Source organism: Anopheles funestus, chromosome X (assembly GCF_943734845.2).
Source record: "Anopheles funestus chromosome X, idAnoFuneDA-416_04, whole genome shotgun sequence".
NCBI classification, from domain to species: Eukaryota; Metazoa; Arthropoda; class Insecta; order Diptera; family Culicidae; genus Anopheles; species Anopheles funestus.
The window spans coordinates 13,650,728-13,672,811 of NC_064597.1; the positions used below are offsets into that span (position 1 = coordinate 13,650,728).

Below are 22,084 nucleotides of genomic sequence, written 5' to 3' on the forward strand. Positions count from 1 at the left end.
TTTATTACAGTACAGTTTTAACAGTACATGAACTCACTTTATTTAGAATGATTCAAAATCACTGGTTTTCATCACAAAATCGAAAGTATAATTATGCCGAGAAGCGCAGTTTAAACATCGTACCGACAGATTCCCGCCGGCAACGATGTCACATTGCAACCTCTGTCTGGTCAACGACGTCAAGCGATACTACTTGATTTCATACCACATCAGACAGCTTTCTGAATCTGACAATCGCATAATCTACATTTCCGCAGCGTCAGCAGCCACTCTATGCAGCAATGTCGAATTAACAATGTTACAACTAAAAGTTTAGCTGATTTTGTACCGTTGTCTACCAATAAATAATTGATAATAATTATTTTTGGTAATTAAATGATAAAACATGCAAATTTACATAGCATATTAGTAACTTGAAACAAGTAAATTAACGAATGAATGCTAACAAGAGTTAAACGCTGTTTAATGCCATAGCTCGAAATAATGCTGTTCGTTTTCAAACTCTTCTAATCAGTGGCGTAAAATGTACAAAGTACAAAGTTTTGGTACTTTGAACACCTAAAATTGCAATCTAGAACTAAACTGTGACTCTTGTATGCTCAAACTCACACAATCATATACAATTGATTGATTGTCATACAAGAAAAAAATTAACAACACCAAACAAACACATTTATTCAATTATCGTTTACAAACTACTTGCCACTGTTTATAATCACGATCACAAGCACCACCAAACACAAACAACTAATGATCACCGTTGGATGCATTTTCACTGACGCACACTACTGGCAACGCTGAGAGAACCAACTGTTGCATCGCTTCGTATCGTACTGACGACGATGTGCAAACTGTGACGATAGATACCTGTACTATAAATAGTGATGCGCATCGCAGCTTCCCAGTGCTTATCGAATACTGATTCCCGATCCTGATCATAGCCCTATCTCCAAACGGCAATGTATGTGTATGTTGCTTGTTTTGTCGTATAAGGCGTCGTGTTGCGAACCGAACAGTTATTGCATTCGGTATTGTTACTGACTTCGGCTTCGTGTTATGTTTGCCGATAACGCATATAAACGATTTTTTAACGAAACTTTTTTCAACTGAATTGCAACTGTGTAATAATGGTTGCTACTGGCAACCAATGTGGCTCGGAAAAATGGTATGGTTCATCTGCGAAATTGAACAACTATTAAGCATTATTGAGTGTATCCTTGGGGGGAATGGGGAGAAAGGGAAGGTTCTATACGTCATTCTGTTGGTTCTGTACGAACCATCGCAGTTAATGGTGTGGATATCCATAATTGAGAAAATAAATCAGAGTTCAACAGCAAAGAATGGAGTATGATTTTTTATCCGAATCCCTGCATTCACCTAGTGTCTGAATCTATAGTGAGTCCTTGCCGGGTAGCGAGCTATAGACACTCTCACACGTTTTCCGGTGAATTTAGTTCTTTGCTTCTTTTTGATTCCTTTTTTTCCTTTCCCCCAAGGTTCGGTCTGCTCGGCACTGTCCAACGACCAACCTTATTCCTTCTTCATTCCTCTCATATATCCAAAAATTCAAAAATTGCATTTAATAAAAAAACTCCTGCCTAACGACCTTACACTAGTTATGGTAGCGGCCACGGTCTCTACACGACTGGATCTGGTATCAAATTCCATCCAGACCGAACTCCCTAGCCGGATAGTCCTTGCTGCAGTCCTTGGGTTGACAAAATGCTGGGTTTGTCTGGAAAGGGCTTGAAACGGAGTCTTATCGTGTGGAACCGGCGCCGCACCATCGCTCCTCAATTAATTGTATTAGTAATTGCTAGTAATACATTGAAGCTTCCCTAAGATGTAAAGCGAAAAGACAGCCATCATAAGGAAACATTATGATGGTTAACCGTATTCAAACAATATATGTTTGGAGATTAGTTTTCTAAAATACTCTGTAAACGCAAACAAGACGAGGCAATTCCAACTTACGAAATATTGATGTAAAAATATCGTATATCAATTTTTTCTTACAATTAGGACGGTATGACTTCATATATCAATTATATCAACTTGCAATAATGCAACGTAGCTGATACAATCCCAGGGAGGCTTTCAATATTTAAAAACCATGAGATATATTGAAAATTTAAGGACCGTGAAAAATGTTCATCAAATAGAGAAACTTTCTATCTTAGGAAGGTTGCATTTTAGGAAGAATTCACTGTAATTGCATTTAATGTGTCGTAATGAAATTTATTCTACTGTAGTAACTGTTTGCCCATTTGTCTTATGACAAGATGTAAATGTCAAAAGATTAAAAGATAGCTCATTAAGCGTTTTATTGGGATTATATGAGATACTTAAATTCATTTTCAATCAGTTTCGCGCATTGCATACCCAGAAGGCGCAAATGAAAAATGAAGCGTTTTTACCAAAACATCCATTGAAGGGCAATCGCTAGTGAGGTATATTTATTTGTAAGAATTGTTTGCATTTGTACAACTAATTAAAACCATCCAAAATGGGAAATTATAGTCAAATAAATACTAAAATAAATACTAAAGTAGAACTAAACTACTAATCTCAGATGGAAAAACGTTAAATGTTGGCTAAGCTAAACAAAGGTCGGTAAAAAAAACAAATCACTTCAGCTTAAACCATTCAACCATTAATAGTATAAATTAATGTTGGTACTGTACCGCACAGTTCGAAACTTCTAAAACCCCCTTGATGTGCCACTTACCTTACCGCACTGCTTGCACTTGCCCTTCTCGGTGCGCCGATGCACCCAGTGGTGGGTAGTTTTCGTCTGCTCGCGGTACTGGCGCACACCGACGTCCCGGAACGTTGGTTTGCACTGCAGCTGGCTGCGCTCCATCAGCACCGAGATGCAGCTGGCATGGGAAATGATCTTGCACGCGGCACACTTCATCCGCGGTCCGTGCTTCTGCGTCCCGATCGAAATGGCGAAATGGAGCATCAATGAGAGAGAGAGAGAGAGGAATAAAGAAAAAGAACACAAACACACATAAATGGAATTGAAACGATTTAATGTCGGATGCTGAATATGCGGATGCTGACGTGTTTAATGCTGGTAGTAAAAGCTGCAGTTACAGGATGGAGGGTTAGTATGTACTATCAACCACAACCGCAATCGAATCAAACTGCGAAACATTGGTTTGTGCGGTTTGCACATACGGTTTTATTATCCTGTCAACTTTATAAACTAGCTATGATTAGAGATGATCGACTGGACCGATCAAAACTGAAGGTGGTAAAAATTTAACAACGATATTAAACCGAGCTTTACACTTGGGTGTCATTTTATACCATTTGCCCAATAACAAAAATCCACATATTAGGATGCTAAGATTGATCTCTTCGGTGTCCCTCGGTCTGCACGGTGTTGAAGCTGACGATAATGGACCCGATTGTCCTTCAGGAAGCAAACATATCAGCCATTGCATCAGCAAAAACCATCCCAACTCGGCAATGATTTTTTCTGTCGCCTTTGAATTTATCACCGTCTTGTAAGCAAATTTTTAAGCGCATAAAATGCAACCGTTTCTGCGAGGGTGTTGAAAAAATTGCTCCCCTTTCCGATTACCGGTGCAATTCCTATCTCGGAAGACGTCTTCCCACACTAACGTACAATGGTGCCGGCTATTGCGCATATTCTGCTCGAAGTCGACCGTGTTGGGCGCTCAGCATTCGGTCGTAAAACAGCATTGCAGAAGGTCAAGGTGGTGAAGGAGTAAAACGTTTAAGTGCAGGAATTTGCATTTGATGCTAGCGAAGGTGCCGGGAAGCGATCGTAAAGGTTTGGACGATAAAAGCATCGTAAAACACACGAGTGCAACCGAATGCAATCGTTTATGCTCCTGGTCACGGCACCATGAGTGTTGCCAGCTCATCGGAAGTGTCCTTCGGAATGAAAATATGCTTAGAAAAATTAGATTCGACACAAACACTCCATTGTGTAGGTTCGTTGTAAAGTTGAATAAAAAATAAAAAAGGCAAAATCGCTTCTCGGCTACACGAAAGCAATCATAAATGTGCGGTATTTTATATGCCATTATAAACGGAATCCTTTTTAAGGGAATGATACATTATTAAAACCTCGTTTTTTGTTCCTCACATGCTCCACTACTAGACGAGCATGTTTGGTTGTATTCGAACTCCATTTGAATCATTGCTGGTGTTTTTTTTTACTCGGTTAGAACAGCCTGGCCGTATCAAGACTTATTTTACCACGTAGCAGGATAGTCAGTCCATGCTACGAGGGGACGATCCGGATGGGATTTGAACCTGGTCCTGCCGTGTGGACGGGCGCCGTTATCACATGCACCACCGGGCCGATTGCTGGAGTTAAAAACCAATGAATTAACATGTAAAACATACCCTATCGACAAAGTGTTTATCGATGGATGAATTTTTTGAAAAGGGGGTGGCAATTTTTCTCGAATCACCCTGAAATGAGAGTGTGTGCGTGGCTCGCTGTATCGTGATAGAGTTAGGCGTGTGTCGCATGAATGTTCGAAAAGATCGTAGTAGGCTAAAAACCTGTCTGCCTGTTTTCGCTCGGTCACTGCCTAGTTTCATGCGGGAATAGTTCGTGAATTGTGGATTGCACCAGTGCGTGGACAGTGTGTACGATTGTGGAATAGTGTTTGCCAAGTTGTTCCAGTTCTAGTTCTAAAAGGATGTTCCTGTGCCGACAATGTTGCTAAATAAAATCACAGGTAAGTTGTAGCGCCAGCGTGATAACCTGTTGGAGCAGCTTTCGGCTGAATACGCAGATGCCGAGGCAAGACAAGTTGTTTCAACACATTTGTAAAGCAACGCGTGGAGACATATGGCCACAGTTAACGATCCTCATATCTAGAGGTATCTGTGTGCACAAATCGTGGGTGGAATCATGTGGACCAGGATTAGAAACCCCTGGCTAAGATGGCGCAGAGTACGAGCGTTGGAAATTGTACGCTGTCTGGATTGATGCTGGATTTTTTCTGGGGTATGGCATGTGAATTGTTATCGTTTTACGCTTTCCATAAAACCGAGACAAATAAAAAAATAATAATATAATTGTTAAAATCAAAAACTGATTTCATTGCACCGTTGGAAACCTCTGGATCGGTCTGGAATGAACGATTGAAAATGAACACTATAGCAAAAAATGAACCTAACGAAAACGCGTTCATGAAATAATGAATCTTACGCACACACTCTCAAAAAACGGCTTCACAAGATCTGCTGTGAAGCTTTTGTGAAGCCGCTTATGCAGCCGTGAATTATACTCGAAATTCACTATCAGGCAAACAGTTTGTCGATAGGGAGGGGCAGTCGTTGTCAAGAGTCGGAATAAACAATATCGAGCGAAATCTAATTATCCTGTGTGTGTTGTTTTCCTGCCTCTTTTACATAAATTGGTAGCGAAAAATGTAACATGTAAAAAAATACAATCTGAATTGCTGCAACTTGTTGTTTACAACTTCCAATTCCAGTCGATCCAATTGATGTAAAATATTGGAAATCCATAGCTATCTTTTTATACATGTTTGTTTTCGTACTAGCATGTTCCGTTCATTTTTATTCTAGTTAAAATGTATTATTTTCATACAATCTGTTTCCATTATTTTTTTATTGTCATCCAGAGAGGAAGAGACAAAATCCTTTCCCCAGCAGATGCAAAACAATATCGATATATGATATAATAAATTCCACAACTTGCTGGCAAAAATCTGAAATTGATTTGATTGTGTGTATCCAATGGCTGTTTGCACTACTTGCATTAATTGTGTTAACTGATGTGCAATGCCAGGAATCGATTGCAATAACGGTTTCATTTTCGGTAGAAATTAAAATTACTTCACTTCGGGGAATGTATGGGAATAAATGAGTGATTTAAAAGCGCCCTATATGTGTTGGAGCAGTTGGTTGCATAGATGTAGGCGTAAAATCGCAAATGATTTAACTTCATAACGCACTGAAGAGACATGAAGTGCATAAATTTGGGAGCAGCATTCGTAGTATCTATTGACTGGAAATATTAAATAGTTTGGCTTTAGGATGTGTTAAGAGAAATTCCCTTCGCATGTGTGCGTGTGTGTGTGTGTTGTTTTAGGACATTTCAGATAAAATTCATGCAGTAAGCTTACCGTGCAATCGTTATCGCCCACATAGCAGCAGTCGCCGGAAACGGACGTTGGCACCCAAAGATGATCACCGGAGACGGCATTTTCGCTCCAGTCGGGAGTACAACGTATCTGTCGTCCGTGTGGGTCACCACTGAAGAAAAGGGAAATAATTTTTTAAACGTCAGTATTAATTACTTAAACGTGTAAGTATTTCTTTCATTAAGTGTACAGTAGGATCCATTATGTCTCGTTTGCTAAAGTCCATATTGTAAGGAACAAAAATATATATAAAAGTTAGGATTATTTCTTAGTTGAACGGTTTCGTTCCATGTTCGGTGTCCGGTTTTCCGGTATACCTTCGCAATCGTAGCGCTACCAAGGATCGGTCACGCACACGTATCGCCCGACGACGTCCAGGCCAGGAACTGCTTTTTCCGAACGGTTCCACCATCGAGCTGTGGGACCATTGGGTGTACCGGCCGCTGGCAGAGATTTTTCGCACACGCCATCCATCCGTCGTGCCGATACCCACAGTAATGGCCGACGTACGGCGCCGTCCATGTACCGTGGTAAACGTACCGAACGAACACCGTCGGCCAGGGTAGCTGGCACTACGGCCGTACGTTGCGTGGTAGTAATTACGCGATGGTCGCCTTACCCTTACCACCGGCGTCGGCACGTTCCATCCGCAGCAACCACAACAGGACATTTTCGCCAGACGATCACGCGTACGGTGCAACCATAGGCGAAGATGGCGCCGGGAGCGCATACGTGGGACCGATGTCCGGTCGGGATGGCCGATACGCACGACGCACGCCATGCACAGCAAGGAGGCGGTTGATTGAAGAACCATTTTTGAGTTGGTTGATATTCTCAGTTTTTGGTAATTAAGTTCTTTCAACCGACACCTGAATGTATCTCAAAATCGAACGCTGTTTGAATTACACACTATAACTTCGGGTCACGACTTACGATGTGATGCACATTTACATCTTAATTTTTTTCTTTTAAAATAACTCGTTGTAGTACTTCGTTGTAGGGTCCGGCCTACTCCTGGACCCAGGAATGGGAAGGACAGGCGATAAGGCAGGCCGTTTGACAACTCGAACTGTTTTAACCTTGGGAAGGTGGGAAAAAGGGAACAAATCGGTCGTTGGACAAGCCGAACTGACCAAACCCTGGGGAGAAAGGTGGGAGTAACAAAAATTCAACGGCAATGCTTAAATACACCGGAGAACGCCAGTGAATGTCTGAAGCTTGCTACCCGTCAAGGACTCACAACAGATTCACAAGCTGGGTGATTTTTTTTAATTTTTTTTTATTCAGATAGAACGGCCTGGACAAGCTGGGTGATTAATGGATTTGAAATATAATTTCTGACTGCAATCGAATGCCGTTAAAATCCCAATCGTTTATTGAAATGCTGGGTTTCCCCACCAGCCATAGCGCTGCTCTTGTAGAGATGTTCAAACTATTTCACTTGATGGTCTCTTTAAATTGTTGTTTATCCTGTCTTTTCTAAGGCTTGGTATCCTTTAGCCAGGACACGGCACCCAGCGCTTTTATTGCCTATCTCGTAGGCATCTCGTAAGCCTTGGTATGTTTATTTATTTTGTATCGAACCAAATAATTTGTTATTGATGTGATTAATTGATGTGAAACAATTAAATTTTATTGATTGATGTGATGAGCAATATGCGCTCAAAGTATATTTATGCCACTCGCAATGCATAAGGGAATCACAAAATGTGCTGCACTCCTGTTGTGGCTTTGGGGAATAGAACGATTCCTTCATCCCCATTTTTTTCTCCACATCTGCACGCACCGTTTTAGCTATCGAGCGTTTCAGTGAAATCCGTCGCCTGCATCGCTGCAACATGCAATACAAAGGGTGAATATGTTTCACACGCAAAGTCATCCCAATATGGTTTCACAAAACAGTTCTAACGGTTCTGGCAAGTGTACATTAATCTCATAGGGCTTCGGGATATGCAGTTGTTCAAATACAGAGTTACTGTTTTGTTAAAATTTTCCCATCCTCGGTCCACTTGTCCGCTCTCGTTCGCACTTGCTCTCCTTTCTGTTCTTTCTATTTTTCCCCTTCTCCTTTGAAATCCACCTTACATTTTGTGATAAAATTATTTCCAATACCAATGTTTGCATGTCCTCCTCATAGGGCATCCTCATACACAATCTAGCGAGCTGTATGGCACAGGGCAAAAGGATATATCAACGCAAGCTGTATTTGCATATCACGATTCGACGATAAAGTTTTGCACGCTACAAAACACGACCCCGTAAGCGAAACTGTAAACTGAAACCGAAAACTGGACGATATTTATTAACCGGCATCGCGGGCAAACGTTTCATCGCACCAAAATAGACATGCATAATGTTACCGTCCGGCTGTGTAACTTGTGCACTTTTCAACTTTTGCTGCAACATTGATAGTGGCAGAATCTGGCTGCAGTTCGCGAAAGTAACACACAAAAAGGCTTCATCAGGCACAGGTTGAACGGAGCGACTTCACATCAAACAACGGTACAAATGGATGAAAGGAACACCTTCTAGGGAAACCGAGAACCGATGACAACAGAAGGAGCGTAACAACTGGTTGTGTACCAATCTGCCGTAATAGAGATTGCACACCAGTTGATGGTTGTCGGTGCTATTTTTTTTCTTTTCGCATTTTATTTATTTTGTTCCCGGCATGCTGGTGGTTTCTAACCGCACCAGACAAATACGAGGGAGTTGGTAAATTGTCTTCCGTTCCCAGACACCCACTCCAGGACCTGGGAATGGTGTGTGCCCCGAGTTTCGTGGTAAACATAACTCATACACGCGGCACGAATGCGTGACGCTTATCTTATCTAGTCCCATTCTGGCGCGCTCCACGCTGTGCAGTTTTGGTGCAGGAGTTTGGCTTATGGCGTTAGCAAAAGCAACCGGAACAACTATTTCCATGTGGCTTCATTGACACAACCAGTTGTGCTATTTGATGCTTCCCTACAACAGCTTCGATGTGAGTGAGTCAAAGTTTCCGATTGAGACGCACTTTGAGATGCGTCCAAAATTGAAAGTTGCTTAACGCTAAGAACGGGGTAAGAAACAAGAGAAAGTCTCATCCTATATGGTACAGTAAAAAAATTGCTATTTCATATAATTATACTTTGAAATAATCCCCTGAATTTTAAACGATTACATTAAATAGCAACCCTTGCACCGTTGTTCTATGGCATTAAAACCATGCTATGCGTTTTGCATACATTACGGCGCTTCATGTACAGAGTTGATTAAATCCCTATAGCAGACATGTCAAACATATGGCTATGTCAAACAAAGGACTTGGAATCCGGTCCACGAAGGAAAAACCAGAGCAATGATTATTATCTGGCTTGGGTGAGGTTTAGCTTCGAAAAATAGGGGATTTTTTTATATATTAGGCCTGATTATCTGATACAAATTGTAAAGACAAGCTGTCAAAAACGGAAGATTTGTATTATGACAGTTAAGTTTGTGATTTGTTACAAACATCAAATTTAACGAAAGGCAAGCTTACAAACAAGCAGCCTAGATTTGCATCCTTATACACACACGGAAAGCCGAAACTCTCAAACAACTTTCCGTCAGCTTTTTCTCACGGAAAAGTGCCAATTTCGGAGCGCGTGGAATATTTTTGTTGCATTTTAGTGCATAAACTATTGGAATAAGCAAGTGTTTTTGTAAAAACATTAATTTATGAATAATGTTATGTTTTCGCTCATAATATTGCATATGTTTAGGAACAACAAAGAGCCTTGCATATCCATTTGTACTCTGAAGGTTTTTCCATAATTCTCAAACACTTGGCAAACGCCAAGGAGATAGAAAAAAAAACACGGCATGTTAAATATTTTTTGCACAAATATTTCACATACTTAACTCACGCTTGGGTGGTAAGTGGCAAAGGGTCAAAAATACTTCGAAGGAGTCGTATTTGTTATGCCAGATCTTCCGTTGTATCATTTACGTAGCAGGAGAAAATCATACGCAGGACGGACTGTTCTGCTACGATAAGTAATGCCATGCTAAGCCAAACACGGTAATCCAAGATCCCTTGAGGTTGTTGTGCCACACAACGAAGAAAACGTTAGTATACGTGCGACTCACAAAGGTAAGAACTAAAAGCTTACAGCTTGTCATATTCTATGATATCTATATGACCCTTCTATATGGCATAAAACGTGTATCTTATTTTATTTCTGCAACGCACTACAACAGTGTCAAGTGGACCTACACGTGCAGGCTTTGGATAGTCAACGCTAAGCGATATCATCACCGTCGTTTGTACGTTGTTATTGCTTTCTATTTCAGATGCTGTAGCGAGGGTACACGTGTATATAGACTCAATGTTAAAATTTACCCTCATGAATGGATGAGCTCCTTCCCGTCCCATGGGGTAGTTACCCTTTTGCGTTCCGATACGACACCATTCCAAAAGTAAAGAAAAAAAAATCTACGCAGACTAACACTGGAATATAGCACAGAAAATCTAAGGTTCTACCTTCTTACCTCTAGAGGCAAATGACGTGGCTCAGAGGTACATTCTGTTTTCAATAATCAGTTGAAAATAAAGAGCGTCATGATACTGCGATAATTAACAATACTTTATCAACACCTTTACCCCAAAATTGAGAACTGACAATTTGAAATAGAATGTTTATTTGAGAAAAAAAAACCTTAATTCATGGTAATAATTGGTTTGCTTTTTTTCGCTTTCAGTGCACTTTAATCCTCGAAAATGAAACGTAATCCAAACACAAACAAGCGCATCTAGCTTTGAACAAGTGGAGCTCAAACAAATAAACAATAATATCACGCCCTTTAGCAGCAGCTAAAATACACGCACGCACGATTCTCTACCGTCGTACACAGTGTCCGGAACCCGTTCAATGACGTGCTCTAGGTGTGGAGTCTGTGACCGATACACTGGGGCAAGAGCAACATAAGCAATACAAAGCGAGAAAAAAAACACACACGCGTCATGCACACGAGCAAGCGATGGTTGAACTGCCGGATACCACCACACCAACGACGAAGATTGTACTGACGCTTTGACACCGGGTGCGACAACACGAAACAAACGCTCAGCCGTCAGTGAGTGACGGGCAATAGTCTGGTAGCTCTCACGTTCAATGATCTTCAATGATCGGTGTTGGTCTCGTTTAATATTTCTTTTCTTTGGTTTTGTTGTCTGTTTTTTTTTTTTGCTGTACGAACCACTTCCACCAACGTTTGGCAAAAAAGAGTGGGTCTCTCCGGTTACGGTCAAATCATTGCTTTTTTCTTCCACGCAATTGATGTCATTTGACTAGCGTTTGCGTGAACACAAATACACCTTGCACACCGAACGAGCAACGGTACACGTTACTTAGGGCAAAAGAGAAAAACCGTACAGGTCCTCCATTGCAGCTTTATCACAGACTGCGCCAAATGTGTGCGGAATATGTGCAAATAGTTTAGATAAGAGCATCCGTGGGGTGTGTGGGCGTGTGCGTTAGCCCAACTGACATTTTATAGCGGATTTCAAGCGTTTTTCGAGCTATCGGTCCCTTAAACCGAAACCTTAACCGTCCCTTAAACTGGAAGCTTTAACACGTTGTGTGCCATGTCTATCATTTTTGATAGACAGTGAAGTTTCCTGGGGGGCCATGTCTATCATTTTTGATAGACAGTAGTCGTCATTTTCAAACTGTTATTTTTCCGCGGTGGCTGCACTTTTCTACTTACAACCTTCGGCAAATATTAAGATAAGACTTTTATGAAACTAATTACATAGTTGGTTTTCGCAAATCTTCAGTCCATCAATTTATAAAAGTATATTTTTGGGATGCCTTTTTTCGAAAAATCTTAACGTTTTGTTCATATTGCTATCTCTTTTGTCGCGCCGTTTGATCGTCTGCAGTGCGAGTGAGACAAATATATGCTTGAACAACAGACGATGGAACGGCGCTTCACAAGAGATAGCAATATGAACAAAACGTCAGAATTTTCGAAAAAAGGCATCCCAAAAATATACTTTTATAAATTAATTTACTAAGGGTTTCCGAAAACCAACTATATAATTAGGTTCATTAAAGTCTAATCTGCATATTTGTCGAAGGTTTTTTGTAAAAATGTGGTATCTCCGCGGAGAAATAACAGTTTGAAATTTACATTTCCTGGGGGGCCATGTCTATCAAAAATGATAGACACTCAATTTGTAAACAAAAACGCCGTGGCCTGCTAGGAAACATCACCAAAATAAGCGTGGCACACAACGTGTTAAGAGACGTTTGTGTACAACGAAACGCTTGCTTTCATGCAATTCTTCGATATCATTCGAGTTTGTCATCCAAGCTGTCAAATGGCAAGGACACTAATCAAAACGCAGTAATCGCAGTAGTCCGTTTTGATGATTGGTACAATTAATTGAACAAAATACCATTTTGTTCCCCATTTGTTTCGTAACACACGATTTTAACCGGAACATTCCACACACAGAACACGCGACGCCAAAGAATGAAGGCAGAGAAAATCATGCCGCTCTATTGAGGCAACATCCAGCTGAGTCCTGAAGCTTACGCGTGAATGTTTTGTTCGCAACAGTGCATGGAATCCAAAGCCGGCTTCTCTTTGGCTTTGGCTTCTCTTCACTAATTTTCACCGGTTTTAACTAAAATTTAACTTAAACAAATATCCCCAGCAAAGACAGGTCCGATGGCTGACACCAGCGTCGATAGAATGTCAAAGACGAAATCTGATTATAGCAACACAGTTTCAGCGATTCGTGCATGCCTCAAGCAGTTTTCTTCATTTTCTTTAATAAATTATAGCGTTTATTTTAGATTATTGTAAATTGGGTAGTGCTGTTACACACTGGAATGTCGTTGCATGACATCAGTGTGCTACGCGGGGAAACGCTTTAGAACGAACCCGACTCTTATTCTGTGATTTGAATACATATATACCAGTTGGTTGATTTCATAGCTGTGGCTGAACATTCTAGCTGTTGCATCCCCTTTATATGATCGGGAATTGTATTGGCCCCAGATGAATGTGTGCAACTACCCAATTGACAACTGGTCTAAAATAAACGCTATAATTTATGAAAAAATGATGAAAACTGCTAGAGCAATGCTCGAATGGCGCGTTGCTATGACCACCAACGGGTTGCTATAATTTTCGTTCCCAATTGACATTGTACTAAAATAAACGCTATAATTTATGAAAAAATGATGAAAACTGCTAGAGCAATGCTCGAATGGCGCGTTGCTATGGCCACCAACGGGTTGCTATAATTTTCGTTGCACATTTCGTCTTTGACATTCTATCGACGCTGGTGTCAGCCGTCGGACGTGTCTTTGCTGGTGATGTGTTTACAAGTTTATCTCAATTTAAACCGGTCAAAAACAATCGAATTATCTTGGACATTTGTGAAGAGAAGCTTGAAAACGGCCTACTGCGATTTGTGTATGGATTTATGCCATTGACATTTGACAGCTTGGAGGACAAACTCGAATGATATCGAAGAACTTGCATGAAAGCATGCGTTTAACTGGTCTAAACGTACCTTAAAGCTTCCGGTCTAAGGAATGCTTAAGGGTCCGGTTCAAGGGACCGATAGCTCGAAAAACGCTTTAAAACCGCTGTAAAATGTCAATTGGGTAGTAAGCTTTTTAGCTAGTTTGTTGAGATTACAGTACCCAAGCTGATGGAAAAGAATTTCATGCAAAAGCTACTAAAACCCGACAACCAGTTAAAGTGCTTGTTGTGTCAAAGATCTGACGCAAAAGGCACTGCAAAACTACCCGAAATGTATCGCTGTAGCGAAAGTGTCGGAAGAAAGGTGTCTTATTTTTAAGCAAACAAACACTTTACGGAATCGAAAAAAAAAGCGTTAAAAGACAGAGGGGAGAACTGAACAGACGAACTTGTACTCAACCCATTTATGCGCCCTCGACATACGACGAGCCTTGGGATCAGCAAACCCTTCGGGAACCATCAACACAAAAGGCATCCCTTTTACCAGCAACGCGTACGTGAGAATGTTTCCTGATTAGCGAAGACCCGACTGAGACTGGTCGGTTTTGCTTTCGCATGAGTCCGTACACACGCGCCTGCTGCCTATACTTGATCGTCCTTTACTTTTGTCCCACACCCACACACACACACACACACACGCGCGAACCTCTACTTCTCTTCTTCAACGATGTGCCCCTTGGACCTTTGCCACTCAAAGTTGTTTTGCCTTGTAATGTAGGCAAAGCACCCTTTTTACTGTACTTTTTCTCCTCACATCTACACACACACACACAAAAGCGAGCATTGGGTAAAAGCAAAAGGAAATAGTATGTTTGTACCAAGCAGTGTGTACGCTATATGTATGTATAGTTGTTTCTTATCTTCCTAGAGCACGTGGTTCCGTTCCAAACGCTAGATGCTGGGTCCGAACGCAATTAACAATACGAGCGCTTCTTCATCGTCTCTGCATGCCAACTTCGCTTCCTTCACGAGCTCTTGAACTTCCGAGTCGGATCCTCAACATTCCCGCCTTAGATCTGGGAATGCGCCTCAACCCATGCCAACCCCCCTAAGTAATAGGAGTGCTCGCTAATTAAAGCGAAACTAACAGATACCTTTCCATCGTGCGTGTGTATCTGTGTGACACTGTACAAGTACGTGTGTGTGTGTGTCTTAGATGTGTCACCGGCTGGGCATTTTCTTCTTTTGGTTCCAATTTTAGCATTTTCACAGCCGTTGGGGCCATTTTCCACTGGAGAGCGTGTGAAAAACCTGCAAAGAAAGTCACTCCACAGCACAGTTCAAAATGGGCACGCACACAACAACAGCGTGTGAGCAGCATAACCGTCCGTTCATACGCAAGCCAACACCGGGCAACGCCGAGAACACATTTTTAATTCAACCTGATGAATTGTTAATTGCAATCGCAGACCGAAATGCGCTTGTTTCGCCACCGTACGCCCATGACACTATGGCGGGATACATTCACCATCCAACGCCGGTTCTAGGCCTTGCTGTGCAAAAGCACACGTTCCGTAACGTTCGTACAGCTGTAAAATGTGGATGGCACGTTTCGCCTAATGGATATGGGCATGAGAAATAATTCGGTTTTCACCATGTTTCGGGTTAGCGAAATTCGTTTAACAAAAGATTCAGGAATCCATCACGCAGAAAGTGACCAAAACGTTCAGGGAGGAGAAAGGGTTGTTTTAGTTTATTCACATTTGCCACAAACAACTAAAGCGCATTTATTAATAAGATGTCTGATAAAATATATCACTATTATCGTATTTTTTTTTAAAACGGACGATCGTTTCATTGCGTTTTTATTGTTTTTATTTGGTTGACTATAATGCAAGACTTAGTTCTGCCAAAAGATGAAACGCTCCAGTTGGGAATTATAGCCATCTCGGAGGTGTTTCTGTGGAGTTATATTTAATTAAAATATTTTTTTGCAAAAATCTCTTTATTCACTTTGTTGCAGTGGAATATACTCGAAAAAAATCCTTAAGGATGCTCTTATTCCTATCACGCTGTGTAATGTGTACCAAAAATTCTAAACAAAACCAAGAAATGTTGCAAATTGCATGCATTCAGGCAATGTTTGTACTCTGTGCACCACATGAGGAGAATATTGCATAAGTTTTGTCGCAGGGTACGTAATTAAACGCCGTAAAGGTAGGCAATTCGCACAGTACTGAATCTGAGACGATTTTGCAAAACTTCGTAATGTCTTTAATTTAAATGGCAAATGCCGTTATTTTAAAAAGACCTTTAAATGCACACGGCATTATTTTTCATTTGTTTTCTTTTTATATCTATGTTTATTCGGTTTATTTCTTGAAACATAGAATATTGTCTATATTCATCAAATGGCTTCACGGTACATTCCTTTAAGGAAACGTATAAATTCGGCATTCTTCATCCATGGTCGTATTTTCTTTTTGATGTATTCTCGTTAGACAAAAAAAACTTCAATCTACCAGATGTCGAACAGTAACATAATTACTTTTCTTTTTCATCAATGTGCTCGGTCGTTGTATCGTTCGAAGCATGTTCGATGGGTATTATTAGACGTCTAGTGTATTGCTGTAGCAACATGCGGGAACACGGTGCAAAAGAAAAGAAAACCCATTTCAAACGCAAAATAAATAGAAATACAATAAAACACAAACTCACTAATCCAAAAGTCAGTAATTCCAACCACGAAACGGAGAAGGTGAAACGTACCACAAAAGCAAAAACTAAGCAGTCTAAAGCCAAAACATGATGGAAGGGTAAAACTTTTTTTTCGCCCTAAAGTGTTTCTCCCTGTCAATTGGACACGAGAATGGCCCTAATAAGTTTTATCGACAATTCACTATTATGGTGTGTCTGCCATCTGACAGGAGAAAGAAGAACCCATTACAGCAATTTTCATCTATTTGTATTGTTTTGTTTTCACACATGGCAGCCGTTTCGCAGTGCATGCCGCTCTGGGAATAGTTTGACTGTGACACTTCCAGTGAAACTAACTTTTTGTTAGTCCTCTTCGCTTACGCTTCTACCTTATCGATGCCGTGAAGACTGAGTGGTATAATATCAAAACCAAGAGACTAGATGGGCTTAAAGGTTTGACGCTGTATATATACTAAAAACCAATTTGACGTTTTGTGGGTTCGATTGCGATACGTATATGTTCACTCACACACGCACCACACTCGAAATGGTTCACACACATATGTATATTGATAAAAAAATCGAAACCCGCAAACGTCAAATTTTAATTCATTTTTCTACAGCGCAGATGTTAGGAAATCGTTAGGGATAAGGCCACCTGATATCTATACCCATTCTGATCAGAACAGTAAACGATTTGTCATTTCCAAAATGGATGTTCATTGTTTGTTATCTATAAATTTTGTTTCAATTTTTAGTCCTTGCGTCCTGGCGTGATGCCATAAGTACAAATAAACTTGGGAGTACACCTGATAAACGTATAAATTGCGAACCTAAGCATAAAGTGATACGCGATTAATACATATGTATATATTTTTTTTGCTCGGTTAGAACGGACTGGCCGTATCAAGACTTATTTTACCACGTAGCAGGATAGTCAGTCCATGCTACGGGGGGACGGTCCGGATGGGATTTGAACGCGGTCCTCCCGTGTGGACTGGCGTCGTTTTTCACATGCACCACCGGGCCGCCCCTTTTATTAATATACATATAAGCCGGAAAAAAATATTTGATTAATATATAAGCAGGAAAAAAATATTAGTAAAACACTTGCATTGTTCGACCCCAACGGTCCGAGTGCTTTCGATAGTACGAATCCATCGATAGTAGGAAACGCGGTCCATCGTTAGGAACTAGGCTTAGAGTTTCAGGAACAAGAATGACGCCCGATTCGAATTGATCTGGAGGTTCCAGACGCACCGACAACTAAGATTACAACGGTTGCGTAAAGGTGCCAAAGAAACCAGCGCAAGGTCGACTCCACGGTGGACCCGGTAGTCCGACTTGTTCCCGATAGGCATGTGACTCTAGTAGTCGAAAGCTCAAAAGGAGTGGATGCACCCTTAATTATGACTGAGGAGTTGTGAGGGCCTTAATTTCATTAGTGCCTCAACAAAGAAGAAGAAAAAGGAGAACAAACATTTATGATGATGTGTTGACTTTAAATAATTTCATACATCCAAATATTTCATACCTCGGTTAACTTAACGACTACCAGGAAGGAAAAATTCGGGGCATATGGCCAGCAACTTTCTAGTTGAAAATATATCATCTAGTCATTAGGCACCGTCTGCTGGTGCAGATTAATTCAATTACCGCCACATTACACAGATGCCTGCGAGCTAGCTGGTTAGTTCAGCCTTTTGCACGTAGTTTTAGCGACTGACTGTAAATCTATCCAGGAACATCAGCAAAATCAAGCGGTTGCCAACAGGTACGAAATGAACAACCGTACCACGAACAAACCCACTACCAGTTTCGGTTTAAGCTTACTTGTAACTGTTAAACAATAGGCACCCGGTTTTGAAGAGTCCCGGAGTCCACTCCGAAATGTAGTGCTTCGCTCAGTACCATTCTACGAATCAAAACAGCAGAGCTTTGTTACGAATAATGACGATATCGTTGTATATGCTGCTTTTTTTCACTATATGCACGAATGTTCAGATAGGTCCGCGAAGTACGCTACACCGCATAAACTGTACAGCTGCGAAGGTTTCGGGAAATGAAAAGCACCGGTACCGGATGGTTAGGAATCGGGCCCCTAAGCATAAAACCAATCAATAATTGAGGGGTTCTGCTAACATGTGCCGATGCGACAGTAAAACGTGCCGCTGCTTCAATCAATACGGAACCATCAATCACATCTGTGGAGTGGGTGTGGTAGTGACGGTAAGAATATCGTATCATTTCTGGCGCACCGGTATGCATTAGTAGTATGTCCACTAGCGTCTGAGGACTAGCTGCGTATGCGAACGCTAGGATTATTGTATAATTTGCATAGCTGTAGGCGCAAGTGTGCATTCATTAGTAGTCGCTTCGCAACAGAGCAGCATCAACCACTACCAAGTTTGAACACTTTCATCCACCTGAAAATGCTGGAATAGTGAACGCCTAGTAGAACGCAATGGAGCAATACATTCGTCGAACATCACACACATTAACTGGCTGACAGAAAAATGTACACACACGCAATTCACAATCAGTAGCGCTGGTTTGACAGCAGGCAACCAGCATTGCAAAATAATAAAAAAATAAACGATGTAATGCAAAGTCTGTAGAGTAATCAGGTCTCGTAATAGAGGGGTTTTGACAGCTCTTGGAATAACAATGAAAAATAAAATGACAGATAGGTGTCCGAAGCTCCTACACGATGTTGTGTAGTTGTATGTGTACGGTTGTTTTGGAGGCTGCTTCAGCTGCTCGTGTAAACATGATTTTGTTTCAAGATATCCTACGATTAATTGTTGTAGATTTTATTTTAAAACGAAATCTTTTAATAGTGTGATTATCGTGTAATGCAATGCGCAATGGAATTTTATGGAATAGTGCATATATTCCCCACATTTTAACGTTGTAACGACTGTCGCCAAAACTACGAGCGCTGAACTGAACGCTACGAGCTACAGACTTTGATGTAATGTCATTATTCGCTCTAAAGCTATCGTTTGACGTTCACCATCAAACCTTGACCGTATACAAAATGGTCAAAAGAACAGGTAGGGAGGGCGGAGACAGATGGGATGCAAACCGATCGTTTCGTTTCACTCTAATCGCCTCCAGTTGCTTCGCTTCGCTATCAAAGCAACACAAAGGACTCGATGTAGTAAGAGTATGCGTGTGTGCGTTGGCGGCTGTGGAGCAAAAATCGAATACTTCAAACTGAGAGCACATCAAATTAAATGCAAATGTTTGCCCACTGTCGTGATTGTTTGATGAATGTGTCTCCTGGTGCTTTTGTTTGTGTGTGTATGTGTGTGTGCGACTCATGTCTTTATCTTCAATTATTTCGTCCTCGTTCCATTGTTGTTGCTGTTGTTCGATTTTTATGTATTAGCTTTTGGTTTCGTTTTTCGGTTGCTTCGGTGGTGTGCGTGTGTATTTTGGGCGTTGTGCCATTAAACGGACCACCGTTACCGAAGCAGCAAAACGGCTAGGATGTGTATGGAACGCACTCCCCGCAAAGCATTACACGGGTGCTACAAAATCATCGCCAACATCATAAACGTCGTAATGAATGTCATCTTCAGCGCGCGGCAGCCGATGTTTTGCTCTTGGAAGCATAATTTGAAACGAGCACACCAAAGCTATCTTCATGGTACAGAACGGCACTGTTCGAATCGACCAATGCAAAAATTCTATCGGAAAATAAAGGGAAAAAACCACGGCCCAGCATCTGCCTTTCGGCGAAGATGCGAAGGTCGCAGGGAGATGTTCCTTCCGGTAACATTATCAATCAAATTGCCATCAATATCGGGTCTCTTTGGGGCACCATGATACTTTCGTCGTTTTGTTGATACCATCAAATGCTTTGCCTTTCTTTCACGATCCGGTACATTCGTACATCGAAAGCATTTCTGGACAAAGTTGTGAAACACTTCTATCGATAAATGGAAAACGATCAGGGGCAGCAGAGAGAGAATACCACTGTTGCATGTTGCATGACACTATAGAACATTCGTGAAGGTTAATTTGACGTATTTTTGATGTAACGCCGAAATGTATGCAATTGATATTTTTATCGCTATACTATGCAGTAATATTATTTTTAAAGTCCATTAATTACAATTGCTTCGCACTTACTAGTTGAGAATATTTTTAGGTATATTACTGGATTTATTAAAATATTTTCAATATAAATTAAAAATTTATAAAGACATTTTTATCAATATTAGTTTCAAAAAAAATTTCGAGTCTATTCGAGGAAAGGAAGCAATTAAAAAGAAGCTTAAGCTGAATGTACGAAGTAAATTATTTTCATAATTAAATCATTTTACATTCTGACAAGTAACGATAACGGGATACATATTTTGCCAAATCAAAAAGTTTACCCTGGCACAAACTCGTTTCGCCTGCATGTATGTAACCGCTGGCACGACGACCAAAACCGTGGGTGTTTTTTGTTGAATAAATACATCCAATTTCGAAATGGTTTCAAGCAAGCACAGCTAAACTGTCCGAACCTTTTTGACAATAAATTTTCTTATGACATATTACTAATTCATTATTTGACAAGACATACGTCAAGGACTATATTATGTTGGTGTTTTTTTTCTCTTTTGGTTAGAATTTTTCATGATCGAAAAGTTTAACGACAAATCAATCGCATTTCCAACCTACCTTTTTGTGGGGTTAGCTGTACCGATTGATTTATACTTACGAAAGGAGAAGGAGCAGATGGAACAAAAAAATCATTGCATGGATCCTACGTACCCCGTAGCCAAAATATATACTCCATTATACACTTACCTATATTGGCGGTGACGGCAGGAAGAGCAAAGAAAAAGAAAGAGCAGAAAAAAATGGAAATATTAAATTCAGCCGTAACTGCATAAAGAAAAACGAAACAATAAAGATACACGAATATGATGTGAATTTTTCATAACTCTCGCTCTTCCTTCTCACACACAGTGCGCTTCCCTCGCATTTGCGTTTTCTTTGTCAGCAGGGTTTGATCACGATTGTGCTATGTACGTTACGTTTCGCCCAAAACGAAGAAAGGAGGAGCGAAGAAAATAAATGTTTCACCCATACAAAGACGGACACACGCATTTTCTTTCCGCCTCACAGAGAACAATTTTTTTTTTGCAGGCTAGATATGAAGTAAACTGAACAAAAACACACACACACGTATTGGTTAACCAAACAAAGGAATAAAATGGGCGCAAAATCAACCACGGGGGAAATTGTAAGAACGCTCTTCCCTCATCAAGCAATCGGGGACCCAACTGTAAGAAGGATGTTTGGAAGGGTGGTAAAGAAGTCAAGCAAAAAAGTAGAAAAAATACGCAAGGGATATTAGCATTTAGAACGCACGCCACACGAACACGATTGTCACGGAATGGGCAACCCGGTAGCGCCCGGTTGGTACAGTAGGTGCGCACGAAAGAAAAAGGAAAAAATATATATTAAAAGCCGTAAATATGGCACCTATTTACGGTAGGAAAAGGGCTGAAAAATTGGGGATGAAATGGTTTGCTGGGGGTTGAGGTTACGCTTGCCCAATTAACAGCTAATGAGCTTGAAGGGTAATGCGCAATGGTGAATCAAAACCCCCACGAGCGGGAAAGGGGGGGGGGGGGGGGAGAGAGACAAGGTTTCGACAAACGGAAGCGGAAGTCGAAAGGGCTACCGAGATTCCGGACTCGGTCTCGGTAAACACCGAAACACCGCGGGTAGTAGCCGAGTGAAACATTGTACGGAAG

The 22,084-nt window shown here is 40.9% G+C and overlaps 1 protein-coding gene across 6 annotated transcripts in view; it reads right to left on the reverse strand.

Annotated features, from left to right (window-relative positions):
• The window catches only part of LOC125760558 (eye-specific diacylglycerol kinase), a 145,580-nt gene that overhangs the window by 60,263 nt on the left and 63,233 nt on the right, over window positions 1-22,084 (reverse strand). For 5 of the 6 annotated variants that reach the window (XM_049420826.1, XM_049420810.1, XM_049420817.1 and 2 more), the window contains 2 exons: window positions 6,144-6,273; window positions 2,729-2,932 (listed from right to left, as the gene is read on the reverse strand). In XM_049420826.1, coding sequence (XP_049276783.1) covers window positions 2,729-2,932; window positions 6,144-6,273 — 334 coding nt within the window. The remainder of the gene's footprint in view (window positions 1-2,728; window positions 2,933-6,143; window positions 6,274-22,084) is intronic. The other variant, XM_049420834.1, reaches the window with a different exon arrangement.